Genomic DNA, 13,667 nt, shown 5'->3' with positions numbered 1-13,667 from the left:
GGAGTTTCATGTTAAGGTTCTGCTCTTCCCTTTGTTCCATAGAGCTGCATGATTTAATTTTAAATTCCTGGCAAATGCAAAATTGGAATGGCTACGTTAGGGGCAAAAGCAGATCAGAACCTTTCAAAGTCCACGAGCCAACAGGTCCTCTCCACGAAGTGCAGTGGGGGCACCTACACTTGCACTGTCTCATCTGTGCTGTGGTTCCGTGCCATTCCTGTCAGCGCCACGCTCCGGGCCCGGTCCTGCAGTTCAGTTTACAGTTTTGGCTCAGTGATCGGCTCTGGGTCCGGCTCCAATTAGGCACTGGAGAAAATCTGCCAAATTAGAACCTTGAATTTTAGTTGTTTGGCAATACTGTTGCTCAACACAAAGCTGGAGAACCGAAGCTGGTTCTCCTCGTTTGGTGAGGCACGCTTCCACGTTTCATTCCAAACAATTCATCCAGCAATGACGGTCAGGGCTGCACCGGTTAAGGGCTCAGAGGCCTCCACCCGTCCATACAATCCGCTCACTGACACAGCCAGCACCTGGTACACACGCTGCATGCATTTCCTTCCATTTTAGGGATGGGGACTAGGAGGTGTGGGTCAGTCAAGGAACTGCTCAGATGCCAAGCAATTAACGAGAGGGGGCGAGCCCACGGGTCCCACCCCAGGCAGCCTGCACCCCCTGGAGGCCCCGAGCCTTTCCCAAGTGGGTCCTTTTCTGTGAACCAGGTGGCAGGGAGGCTTCAGCCTCCCACAAACCTCTGAACAGGGAGAGTGTCTTAGAACCGCGAGCCAAACGGCAGGACCTAAAGACCGGCAGGGCGGGTGGCGCCGGCTGCTCAGGCCCCGGGCGCCCGGCCTCGTCTCCCCGCCGCAGGGGCCGGCCTGGAGCAAACCCGCGGCGCCCCTGCCCCCAGGTCCGGCTCCCCCCGCGTCTCAGGCTGCGTTCCGGGGACCCCCATCCCCCCGCGACTCCCCGGCCTCACCTGCGGCGCCCCCGTCCCCCACGCCCCGGCGCCCCCAGCCTCTCCGCTCCCGACGCGCGCCCCGGCCCCGCCTCACCTGCGCGCCTGCCCACCAGCCCGGCAGCAAGCCCCGCCAGCCGGGAGCCGCGGCGCAACAATGGAGGCCGCCAGGCCCACGCGGTCGCTATGGAAACGCCCAGCCTACGGGGGCCCGCAGGCGCCAAGCCGCGCGGGAGGCGCGCAGCCGCGGGGCTCGCGTGGCGTGTGGCGCGCATGCGCACGCGGCCCTTGTCCACTCGTCCGGCTGCGGAGCCCCGCCCGGTCCCCAGCGCTGGCCCGCTGCCCGCGACCTCCTCCGCCGGGTAGTCAGGGACACACACAGCGGTTGGAGCGTCCCGGACCAAGGGGTCATGTGTGCTGAAGCCCGGAGAGTCAGGATGCGCGAGGAGGGCGCGGCGGGGGCCGGTGGACCGTTCGGGGGACCGCGGCTTTCACACGAGAAAGCTCGAATTTCAGGTTATCCGCCGGCGTCAAGAACTTGAAAGCCCTTCCCGTTTTTTTATCTTCCCGTATGCAGCAGCAGCCCTACTTCCTCTTGGGGTCACGCACGGCTGTCCCAGTTGCTGTCCTCGCACGGACACCCATCGCCCGGAGGGAGACGGACGCATCCTTCCCAGAAGCACCCCCCGCCCCCGCCCCCGCCCCCACTCCCAATAATTGCCTCTGTGAACTGGCCAGAATTGCTTCGGTTACGTTACCTAGACCAGTCAGTGGCCCGAAGGGAAAGGAGACCACCACCAGGGCTCGAACCAATCAGGATTTCTCTCTGGGTCTGGGTCCCCTCCTCAAGTCTGTATCAGTCAGGCGCGGAGCCACTGGGGGATGCCACGGTTAAGGGGTTTGGCCTGCGGTTGCGGGGCTGGTTGGGTAGTCTGAAGGCTGCTACCCTGTGCCTGACGCCACAGCTGGAAGTGTGCGGAGCAGGTAGTCTGGAAGGGAAGGTGCAGCAGTGAGGACAGATGAACCTGCAGCAAACTGGACATCGGGAGCCCAGGCTGGACCCCACGGGGATGCGTGGAGCACGTGGCTGTCCTGCAGAAGCTGGCACTGTTGGTCACAGAACTACACACACACCTAGCCCAGGAGTTGGGGAAGCTCTGTGCTGGGCAGAGTGGGCCCCACAACATCACCAAGGTCTTGTCTCCATGCTGGGCAGGCTTCCCTGTCCTGGGCGGAGCGTCCGCACTGACCCAGCCTCTCTGTTCCAGGCTCCAGCACCTGTCCCCCACCCGGTGTTGGCTGCCCAGCCGAGTCGGGGCGAAGTCCATCGGGGGGACACAGCTGACTGGTCCCTGCAGAGACTGACCCACAGCCGTGACCTTGGAGGGCAGATATCCCAGCTGCCCAGTATGGATACCCCACCCAACGCTTACAAGCTGCTGCTGGACGCTCTCCCGGGCGGGTGGCCTCCCCCAGCCAGACGGCACTTTCCCAGGGCCTGGAAAGCACACAGGGTGCTGCAAGTCTTGTCTCAGCATCATAGCCCCACGACGGAGTCAGAGAGGGAGGACATGACAGCCCACTTGGAGCCACAGGAACCAGGACGATGCAGGAAATTGGCTTGGACCTTTCTTCCAAAGACTTCAGGAGAGTTTGTGTAGAACTGCCTCAGAAACAAGGTTTCTCCCCCAACCCTTCCTCCCCGTGTGGCTTCACCCTTGACAAGCCCCCTGGGCAGATCTGAGGTTCACTTTCAATTTAAAAGTGTACCGGATATCATGAGAGGACAGTCACTGTGGAGGGTGGCTTGGTGGCTCCTGTGTGTCAGAACTGGGGTGTGGGGGTGGAGACGCAGCCAGCCCCAGGCCTGGAGGGGAGCTCAGGCTGGTGACAGCCACCTCCCTGCCTGCTCCAGAGTGACGTTCTCCCAAGAAAAGGTAAAAGTGTCAAATGTAAAGAGCTCTGAATCCAGTGTGCGCCCAAGGGAAAAGGGGTGGACCAATGAGTTTCAATCTGCATCTGTTTGGGGAGGGCGACAATGGTGGGTGACAGGATGGGGCGGTGCCACGCCACCAGCCCGCAGACGTCACACGTGGACACGGCCAGCCCCTCCTGGTTCACCACACACGGGCTCTGCACTCTGGGAGCTGGGTGGGCGTCCCGATGCGCTCGCGTGAGCCTGCACTGGAGACGTCGGCCCCAACTCTCCCAGCCTGTAATTCGTGTCACTGTGAGGCGGGTAGGACAGGACGTGGGCGATAGCCTGCACACAGAGGGCACCCGCTGCACTTGTGCTCCCTTCTTGTTGTTCATGGAGGCCGAATAGTTTAGGTTAAGCGTGACCCCACTAGACACGCCTCGTTCAGGGTAAAGGAATGTCTCTAAAGAGGAGATTTTTAAAAAGCAGGCCTAGGAAGTGCCCAATAGACTGAGTCCCAGCTGCCTAATAACAAGACACTTTGGAACCTTGTTTTTCTGCCCTTTGGAGGTGATTTCCTGGTGCACACCCTGATTGCTATGGATGAGGAACCTCAAGCTCAGAGAGGCTAAGGACTTGCTGGGGCCACACAGCGAGAGAGCGGGGCTGGGGGCCCGATCATCAGTCGCTGGAGGACTGAGGTTCCAGTGCCAGCTATTTTTCAAATGTGAAGAAAAAGAAAAGGATTCGAAACCTCACCAGTCACAGAGGATAAGAATGCAAAAATTCAACTGCAAAAGAGATAAGAGTTCTACCCCAGGGCAAGCAGACTGCAGCTCCTGGCCCTGCCTTAGTCCTTGACCAGCGGCTGGGCCCTCAGACGCCCTGCTCAGCTCACAGCGGCCAGCGCGTCCTTTCAGGGGCCTGTCTTGGGCAGCGCCGTCCGCCCCAATGTGGGTGGGGCACGAGCTCTGAGAGCCGGTGGCCAGGGAGAGCCTGCAGACTGAGGCGTCGTGCACACGGCTGAGTGGCCGCCACCCACCTGCTCCCTGGGGGCCGGGGACCCGCAACAGGTGAGGCCTCCTCCCCAGGCCCGCTCCTCCAGGCAGCCAGCGCGCCCAGCCCATCCCACCCCAGTGCCTCGCCTTGGTCCGCAGGCCCCCAGCCACCAGGAGCTCTGGGTCCACGTCCTCTGTGATGCAGCAGACAGACAGGAGCAGAGGCCTGAGTGCTCTTGCAGCTTTGTGTTCACGTGGGAAGCACATGAGTGGCCTGTGGTCCCAGAAGAATGAGAGCCCATGGGACCCACCCCACTGAATCCACGTCCCAGAGATGAGCCAACCACGGCCGCCCTGCAGACCTCGAGTCACAGCCGATGCTGGACACTGTGGCTGCCAAGTTTGGGGTGGTCACTATGCAGAGTTCTTATGGGAAGAACTGGCTGTAAGGCTGCTTTGTCTCCTACAGACTTTCTGGGACATTGGCCAAGGTGACCCAAGGCCGCTCCCTCCGGGGTCCCCAGCGAGCAGGCATCTCCTCCCTCCAGTGGAGCCTCTTCACCCCGTCTTGTCTGCAGTCTCCTCTTCTGAGGTCCAGCAGGTAAATGCAGAGCTTGTGGATTATACGCTGAAGAGCGTGGGGCTACGACAAACTTAGACAAAAGACCACAGCCCGTTGTAAAGCCACAAGGCAGGGCTTCTAGTGAATTGACCGAGTTGTGCAGCCCTCACCGTGCTCCAGCTGTAGCACATCCCCCTCGCCCGCCAGATCCCCACAGATCTGAGTGTTGACCTTCCTCCTTCTCACCTCCAGCCCCAGGTAAGCATTGATTTGCTTTCTGTCCCTGTGGCATCTTCAGGATATTTCACATCAATGGAATCAGGCTTTTTTCATCCTATGATAATTCTGAGGTCCATCTGTGCAGTAGCAGTTATCAGTATTTCACTCTCTGTTGCTGAGTAGTTTTCCACAGCATGGAGGTCCTGTTGGTTTATTCATTCACCCCTGATGGACAGTTGGACTATTTACACTTGGGGGATATTAAGAAGAGCATTGTTACGACTTTTCGTGCACGAGTATTTGAGTTGCCACATCTTTTCTTTTTTTGGACAGACTTCTAGGAGTGGAATTGCTGGCTCATCTGGTAAGTTTATGCTTGAATTTTTAAAGAATTACCTGTTTTCCTAAGTGGCTGTGCCATTTTACATTCTGATCAGCAAAACACAAGGATCCCAGTTCTGCCAATTCCTGGAAAACCCGTGGGAGAAGCTCTCCGGCCCTCGTTTGCTGAGAAGCAGGGCGTCCATTTCCTTCTTTGAAGGTGTTCCCCTTACCCCACGCCAGGAAGAGGCGACCACTCTGACCATGGAGATGGTCAAGCTGAGTCGTGTAACAGACTTTACCAAACAACCGTTACCTTCCATTAGTTCTCTCCATGTATTTATCTTCCCACAATTCACCTCACTAGAAACCCACACTGTTTTTCCTTTGTCTTGTCACTTCCCCATAATTTATTTCCCTTTTTTGAAATGGTATATAAACTCTTGGATATGATCACTTTTTGAGTTTTCACTTCTTTTCTGTGACCCCCGCCACCTGCTGTGTATACAAAATAAGCATTTTCTCCTGTCATTCTGTCTTTTGTCGGTTTAATTCACATGCCCCAGGAACTGAGTACAAGAGGATAGAGGAAAAGCTTTTTTTCCTTTGCTACAGTATTGTCTGTCTTTTTTATTGTGGCCTTTCAAGTAAGTATATAGTAGTAACTCACTGTGGTTTGAATTTTCATCTGCCTAATGATTCATGGTGGGAAGCACAGTTTTATGTGTGTATGTGCCATTGGTATGAAATAGTCGGAAGTCTATTCAAGGCTTTTGTCTACCTTTTAATTGGGTGGCTTGTTTTCTTATAATCGAGTTGTAAAAGTCCTTTATATATTCTGTGTACAGGCCTCCAGAAATATGATTTGCAGTATTTCCTCCCAGTCTGTGTCTTGTTTTTTTGTTTTCTTAATGGTGTCTTTTGAAGCACAAAAGTTTTTGAGGTTAGTGGAGACCAGTTTAGGGTTTTTCCAGGCTCGTGTGTTCGGTGTCACAGCCAATAGCTCTTTGCCTAAAATAAAGCCGTGCAGGTAGTCCCCTCGGTTTTCTCCCAGTGCTTAGTGTTGGCTTCTACACTTAGGCCTCTGACCCATTATGAGTTAACGTTTATGTACAGTCCAGGCTTACTGTTCTCATATGGACCTCTCAGCGCCTGCTGTTTGCTTTGGGGGAATGTTCTTAATTATAAATTCCATTTTGTTTACATACATGGGCCCCTCACGTTTCCTGTTCTGTCAGTTTTGATAAATTGTATTCTTCAAAGAACTTCTCCATTTCATCTGAGTTGTGAGTTTATGGCACAAAATTTTCACAATACTCCTTTTTATTACTCTTCTAGTGTCTCTAGGCTCTGTGGTGATACCCCTTTTTCATTTCTGAAATGGCAATTTTCTTGCTCCTTTTTCTTATTCTGTAATGCCAGAAGTCTGTCGATTTTATTGATTTTTTGCAAGGGAACAATAATTTGCTTTGTTGATTTTTCCCCAGCATTAATTGCTTTCATGGATTTCTGCTCTGATGTCTTTTCCTTCCTTCTTTCTTGAATTTAAATTACTCTCCTTTTTTTCAGCTCCTTAAGATAGAGCTTAGATCACTGATCTTAAACTTCTCTTATTTTTCTCATATAAGCATTTAAAATTAGCTGCATCCCACCAATTTTATTATGTTGGTTTTCATAATATTCAGTTTTAAATATTTCATAATTTCCCTTAGGATTTATTACTTGGTCCATGGATCATATAGAAGTTAGCTGCTAAATTTCCAAATGTTTGTAGACTTTTAGCGTATCTTTATTGCTGATGCCTTATTTAATTTCTCTGTGTTCAGACAACATATTCTGTATGATTTCAAACCCTTGAAATTTACTGAAACTTGGGGTTTTTTTCTCCCAGGATATAACTTATCTCTGTGAATATTCCTTGCACACTTGAAAATAATGTGTGATATGCAGTCGTTAGTTACAACGTCCTATAGATGTCAGCCCAGTCAAGTTGTGTAGTAGTGTTCCCCAGACTTCTGTGTCAGTAATTCTGCATGTGTGTGCTTGTTCTGTGGACTACTGTGAGAGAAGAATGGAAATCTCCTGTGATGGGGGATAGTCTGCTCTTTCCTTGGGCTGTTGTATTAGTCAGGGTTCTCCAGAGAAACAGAATCAATAGGACATAGATGGATAGACAAACAGATATATAGATGTAGACATAGATGTGGATGTAGGTGTAGATACAGACATAGATGCAGATGCAGATGTAGATGAGATAGATGTGGATGTAGGTGTAAATGATGTAGATGTAGATACAGATGTAGACGTAGATGTAGATGTTGATATAGATGTAGATGACATAGATGTAGATGTAAATAATGTAGATGTAGATATAGACATAGATGTAGATGCAGATCTAGATACAGATGTAGACATAGATGTAGACATGGACGTAGACATGGACATGGATGTAAATGACATAGATATAGACGTAGACTTAGATGTAGATACAGATGCAGATGTAGACGTAGACGTAGATGTGGATGTAGATACAGATGTAGACGTAGATGTAGATGACATAGATGTAGATACAGATGTAGATGTAGATGCAGATCTAGATACAGATGTAGACATAGATGTAGACATAGACATAGACGTGGATGTGGATGTAAATGATGTAGATGTAGAACAGACGTACATGTAGATGTGGATACAGATGCAGACGTAGACATAGATGTGGATGTTGATGTGGGTGTAGATGTAGATATGGATGTACATGATGTAGATGTAGATGTAGACATAGGTGTTGATATAGATGTAGATGACGTACATGGAGATGTAGGCATAGATTCATACGTAGATGTAGCCGTGGACTTAGGTGTGGATGCAGCTGTAGGTGTAGATGCAGATGTAGACATAGATGTAGATGCAGATGCAGGCGTAGATGTAGATGTATGAGAGGATACACGGTTCTGGCAGCTGAGAAGCCCCAGGAGCTGCTGTCTGCACGTGGGGAACTGGGGTGGGGGCTGGCGGTGTAACTCTCAGCCCGAGGCCTAAGGCCTGGGAACCGGGGAGAGGGGTGTGTGGGTGGGGAGGGTGCTGGGGCGAGTGCAGAGTCTGAAGGACCAGGAACCAGGAGCTCTGATGTCCGTGAGCAGGGAAAGATGGACGTCCCAGCCCGAGAAGGAGAGAGTTCTCTCTTCCTCTGCTGATTCGTTCTCTTCAGGCCCTGCGCGGGTTGGCTGGGACCCACCCTGTCGGGGAGGGCCGCCTCCTTTCCTGAGTCTACTGACTTGTGCACTAATCTCCGCCAGGAACACCTCACGGGCACACCCAGAAACCAGGCTTGACTGGCGAGCTGGGCATCCCTTAGCCCAGTCAAGCGGACGTGAAGTTAACCACCACAAGTCCACCTCTTGTCAGCTTGTCACCTGGATGCATCTTAGTCCGCACGTCATCTCCAAATAAGGACAAGAACAGTCTGGGCGTTTCTACCTTTTCATTGAAGTTATTAGTCCAGGGGCGCTGACTAGCTGTTGACGTGGCTGTGTTAAGTCTGCCACTCTCGCCCTGCTGTTTATTTGTCCCATCTGTTTTTTATTTTTTAAGGTCTCCTGTTATTCTTTTGGATAAAATGAGTGTTTCTCTTACTCTGTTTACCTTTTCCGTTGGGTTTTTAGCTCATCACTTTTTAAAGTGATTGCTCTGGATTATAATATGCATGCTTGACTTAGCAGCCGTCCTCGGCCTGACATGACACCGTTTCCAACACAGCAGAAGGAGCTTTGTAACTTCTTGGCCTTTGTTTGCGCTACTGTCGTATATTCACTTCTGTACGTGTTACAGACTTGGTCTACGGTGTGATGACTTTTACTTTGAGCGGTCAATTGTCTGTTAAAGATTTAAAATTTATGGAAAGTAAAAGCATTTTCTAGTTACCTGCTTGACATTTTTGGGTACTCTTCGTTCCTCTATGTAGATGCAAGTTTCCAATAGTGTGATTTTTATTTATCTCAAAGAACTTCTTTTTCCATTTCTTATGGTGCTGGTCTGCTGGTGACAAATTCTCTCAGTATTTTTGTTTACCTAAAAATGTGCTTCTTTACCTTTATCTTTGTTTGTCTGTTTTTTGGGGGAGAGGTAATTAGGGTTACTTACTCACTTGTTTGTTTTAATGGAGGTCCTGGGATTGAACCCAGGGCCTCGTGCGTGCCAGGCCTACTGAGCTATACCCTCCCCATGCCTTTATTTTTGAAGAATATTCTCCCTTGGTACAGAATTCTATGTTAAAAATACTTATCTGACTCAGCAGGTCTGGGGTAGGCCCAAGATTCTGCATCTCTAACCGTTCCAAGGGGCCGCTGCAGCGGCCTGTGTGCTGCGTGTCGAGAAGCAAAGCTGCAGTATGCCAGGGAAATTCTGGCGTTTCAATCTCTTAAGTGCCACCTACCACTGAGTCAGCCCTCCCTTACCAACCTGGGTGGTGATTAATGCCACCTCCAGGCGCTCGGATCAACCTATGAAATCCTGGTGCATGCACCCGGGTCGGTAGATTTGGTCCTGTCAAGCCTTATTTCCTCTTCCCTGGAGCAACAAGTCTCAACTCCACTTCCTTGCTTGCTCTTGGATACAGACAAGTGAGGTTTTGTAGCTCCTTTTGCATAAAGGCCGTCTCCTACCAGAGCAGTCTCTGCACTTGTGCATCCTGGCTCTGTTGTCATCTCAATATCTGATGAGCCTGCAGGCACGGGGGTGTTAAGGGTGGGTCTTGAAAAGAACTGGCATCAGCTTGGGAGGCACCTGCTCCAGGTACAGTCACTCAGAGGCTTCTCTGTGCACAGGAAAGCTTATTCCTCCAAGGGGAGAAGGGCTGCTTCTGCCAGCAAAGGAGGCTCAGGGAGACTCGGCATTAAGGTTCTCTACCTCATCGTGTCTGCCCAGAGGTCTCCATCTGACTCTCAAGGTGCCCCTTCTGCCCCACACATGTTTGACTCTAACACAGGGGTAATGGTTAGTTTTATGTGTCAACTTAGCCAGGAGTTATTTAATCAAATACTAATCTAGGTGTTGCTTTGCATGTGTTTTGTAGATGTGTTAATATCTGCAATCAGTTGAGTTTACATGAAGGAGATTACCCTCTGCAATCTGGGTTGGTCTCACCTAATCAATTGAAATGCCTTGAAGAGACGATTGGTAAAAAGTTGGACCATAAAGGTTTTTCTGGTGAACGCTCAGAGGGAAATAAAAAGCAGGGCAGAAAAAGCTGTCGTCTTAGAGAACATACATGCCATCGTGAACACAGTGTTCCTAGAAATGTGAGCGTTAGAGGTGCTTCTGGTCAGATCTCAGGTGAAATGAGGAAGGAGCTGTTGGACACTGGAGGAAAAGTGAATCGTGCTATAAAGTGGCAGAAAACTTGACTAAATTGTGCTCCAATGTCTAGTGGAGTGCAAAATTTGTCAGCGATGAGCTTGGATATCTGGCTGAGGAGACTTACAAGCTAAGTGTTAAAGGTGTGGGCTGGTTTCTTCTTGCTGCTTACAGTAAAATGTCAGAGGAAAGAGATAAATTAAGAAGGATCTGTGAAGTGGAGATGAAGTAGCATTTAAAGATTTGGGAGATTCTTGGCCTATCCAGATTGCAAAGGATATTAAAATTAGGAGATTTGCTGTGGGAAGAGCACGTTCCAAGTAGCGGGTCAAGGGTGTGGCTGGACCACCTTTTGCTGAAGAGACTAGATGTGTGACTCGCCAGTGCTCTCAGCTGTCTGAGCAGAAGCCAGGAACGGAGCCCGGGTTACCCAGGAAAGACCTGCAGAGGCCCTCTTGTTCAGTGACCCCTGTGACATACGCGGGGACTCACAAGGCTTTTGAGGATGTTGTATCAGCAGAAACAGTGCTCGCTTGGACGGAGAGGAACAGATCCAGGTCTAAGTGAAGGAGGGCTGTTAGACGTCCACAATTCTGGAAGCAGGAAGTGAGCTGATGGAGCAACTCAGCTGGAACTCCGCGCTCCCCTTCAAGGAAGAAGGAAGTCTGACCCTGAGGGTAGAGCAGAGGCTGGAGGGACCCCTGTGGGCCCAGAAGGCAGAGCATCAAACCACAGAGAATCCTTCTCAGCCTGGAAACTGCACGGAGTTTTCCTGGCTGGATTTGAACTTACTGGGAACTGGTAACTCCTGTGTTCCTTCCAGCGGCTCCCTTTTGGAATGGAAATGACTGTGCTACGTTTGTCCCACCATTGTGCTCTGGAGGCTGGTAACTTGTGTTCTAGTTCCACAGGTCCACAGATGGAGAGGAGTTTTGCCTCAGGGTGGGTCATGCTGAGTCTCACCCATACCTGATTTAGATGAGAAGACTTGGAACGTTTGAGCTGATAATATTTAGATGAGATTTTGGGCTTAGAGTTGATGCTCCAATTGTGAGGCTTTTGTGGGATGCTGGGATGGGGTGAATGTATTCTGTGCATGAGCTGGGGTTAGATTTTGGGGGACCAAAGGGTGGATTGTAGTGGGCTTAGTGGTGGCCCCCCGAAAGATACGTCCACCCAGAATCTGTGAACGTGACCTCATTTGGAAAGAGGGTCTTTGCAGATGGAAGTAAGTTAAGGCTCTTAGGAAGATGTCATCCTCATTAAGGTGAGCCCTAAATCCTCTGACAAATGTCCTTGCAAGGGAAGAACAGGGGAAACCACACACAGAGAGGAAAAGGCAACGTGATGACAGAGGCAGAGCTTGGAGCCAGCAATGCCAAGGGCTCCCAGGAGCCGCCAGGGGCCGCTGGGAGCTGGGGGAGAGGTCTCAGGACCTCCAGAAGGAACTGCCCCCGCTGACACCGTGACTGCAGACTTCTGGCCTCCAGAATAGGGTCTGCTGTTTTCGCGCACACATCCTGGCTCTCGGGCACAGCAGCCCCGGGCACTGACGCACGAGGAGTCTGACGGAGCTCAGCGGGGTGTTTGGGCTTCAGCCCCGCAGCTGTCACAGCAGAGGTCAAGCAGCCATGGGCTCCCGTTCCCCACTGCGCATTTCCCCCTGCCTGTCTGTGCTCTCTGGACTCATCAGAGGGAGCCAGGCGGCCCCATGACCTGGAGAATCAGTCCTGTCACCTGGCAACCCAGCAGTTGCTTTCCTGTGTCCCTCCTTCCACACGTACTTTGTCCCACATCCCACCAGGGCTACGTCTGATGGCACCACAGCCGGGGATGCCCTGGTTTCCCATTTCCTGCCAGGAAAGGGGCTCAGGGATTCCCCATACAGGTGAGCCACCCAGGACTGGAATCCCACTTGAGCTTGCTTCCTGGGGCCGGTTCTGCTGTTTCCCAGCAGGAAGCAGCACATTAAAATTGGAAATCTGAGTGGAGTTTCATAAAAGGACTATTTACAAAGGTGCATGCAGCGTGGGAAGCCCACAGTGTTAATTTCAGAATGACGGTTTCACACAAGGTACACAGAGAGCTGGAGACTCTGCTGTGTGCTGTTACCTGGCAATCACACCCTCTCCGGAAGCACAGCTTTGGGGACGAATTAGAGGCCGGTGCATATTTGTGCTTGGGTTTCAGGGGCTGAGCCTCGACCAGAAGTCAGACCCCGGCTGTTCTGCACAGCCCTCAGTGGGCACTCGCTGTCCCCCAGACACGAGCCATATTCTGTCCTCGCACATTAGCTCGTTTCGGTCGGGGACAGTGTCCTAGCAGCTCCTGGGCCCCAGGCCTTCACAAGGTCCCCTGCTCGGACCCCTGCTGACCACCCCAGCTGCGGTGGTCCTGTGATCACACACTGCCACCATCCTGTGTAGGTGCTCCTGCGCGCGGGGTGTTGTGGACAAGTTTATCTCCCGTCACTGGAACAGGACGGAGAGGTCCCTGTCCTCACCCCGCTATGTTCCTGGTCAAGGTGGGCACCCCGGGCCCAGGGATGCTCTGTTGGCTTCATTCCCCCTCTCTGTTCACAGGCTAAGGCCCTTCCAGGCCTCTAGAACGTCACAGCGGCCCCCAGTGGGGTGTGGCAGCCTGGTCAGCCCCCGGGTGAGGGGGCTGCCGACCTGCTGTGACTCCTGTCCACACTCCGCGCCCCTGCTCCAGCCTGCCTGGGCCTGTGCCCCACTCAGAGCTCCCCCGCTCAGAAACATTCCTGCCCTCACTGCTGCACCGGACCGAAGTCTACAGAGCATCTTCTCTGTGCAAGCGCTGAGCTGCGTGCCGGCAATATGCCGCCTGGGAAAGTGCGAGGGAGCCACATGTAGAGAGCTGTGGCAGCTCTATCGAAGGAGGCTGAGGCCAGTCTGGGAGCCTGGAGCCCAGGGAACTTGCCTCGTGGAGCTTAAGTCAAGACTGGATGCAGGTGTCAGCCAGGCAGGGAGACCTGCGCTGGACGGCCAGGTCGTGCTGCGGGGAATGTGACCCCCAAATCTCAATGACTTAGCACAGTGCCTGACCTCTCCCTGGTTTTGTGAGTCCGCAGCTGATCACAGGTGGGCCCCAAGTGATCAGGACTCTTAGCCAGAGGCATGGATGGCTGGTTGGGACCCCGGCCCCTAAAGTGTGGCCCAGAAACGACACAAATCACCTCTGCTCACATTTCCTTGGTGAGGTGGGCCACACTGAGTTTCAGAGGTGGGGCCGAGGACAAGTGTAGTCCTACTATGGCAGGAGACTGAAGTGGGAAGAGCCAAGACAGAGCACCACAGCTGGGCTGGAAGCTGAGTCAGTGAG

General features: G+C 52.2%; 2 protein-coding genes across 14 annotated transcripts in view; one reads left to right on the top strand and one right to left on the bottom strand.

Annotated features, from left to right (window-relative positions):
* The window catches only part of LRRC27 (leucine rich repeat containing 27), a 31,438-nt gene extending 30,235 nt beyond the window's left edge, over window positions 1–1,203 (bottom strand). For all 8 annotated transcript variants that reach the window (XM_072972148.1, XM_072972151.1, XM_072972149.1 and 5 more), the window contains exons 1-2: window positions 1,053–1,203; window positions 121–317 (exon numbers count right to left, since the gene is read on the bottom strand). The gene's annotated coding sequence lies outside the window, so the exon portion shown is untranslated. The remainder of the gene's footprint in view (window positions 1–120; window positions 318–1,052) is intronic.
* A 449-nt stretch (window positions 1,204–1,652) lies between these two features.
* The window catches only part of STK32C (serine/threonine kinase 32C), an 85,585-nt gene continuing 73,570 nt past the window's right edge, over window positions 1,653–13,667 (top strand). For 3 of the 6 annotated variants that reach the window (XM_072972143.1, XM_072972142.1, XM_072972139.1), the window contains exons 1-2: window positions 1,653–4,472; window positions 4,986–5,016. In XM_072972143.1, coding sequence (XP_072828244.1) covers window positions 4,206–4,472; window positions 4,986–5,016 — 298 coding nt within the window. In that variant the 5' untranslated portion in view covers window positions 1,653–4,205. Of the gene's footprint in view, window positions 4,692–4,985; window positions 5,017–13,667 lie in introns of all 6 variants that reach the window. The other 3 variants (XM_072972140.1, XM_072972144.1, XM_072972145.1) reach the window with 3 other exon arrangements.

This window comes from Vicugna pacos, chromosome 11 (genome assembly GCF_048564905.1).
Source record: "Vicugna pacos chromosome 11, VicPac4, whole genome shotgun sequence".
Classification (NCBI taxonomy): domain Eukaryota; kingdom Metazoa; phylum Chordata; class Mammalia; order Artiodactyla; family Camelidae; genus Vicugna; species Vicugna pacos.
This window is presented reverse-complemented; position numbering and strand designations above follow the sequence as displayed.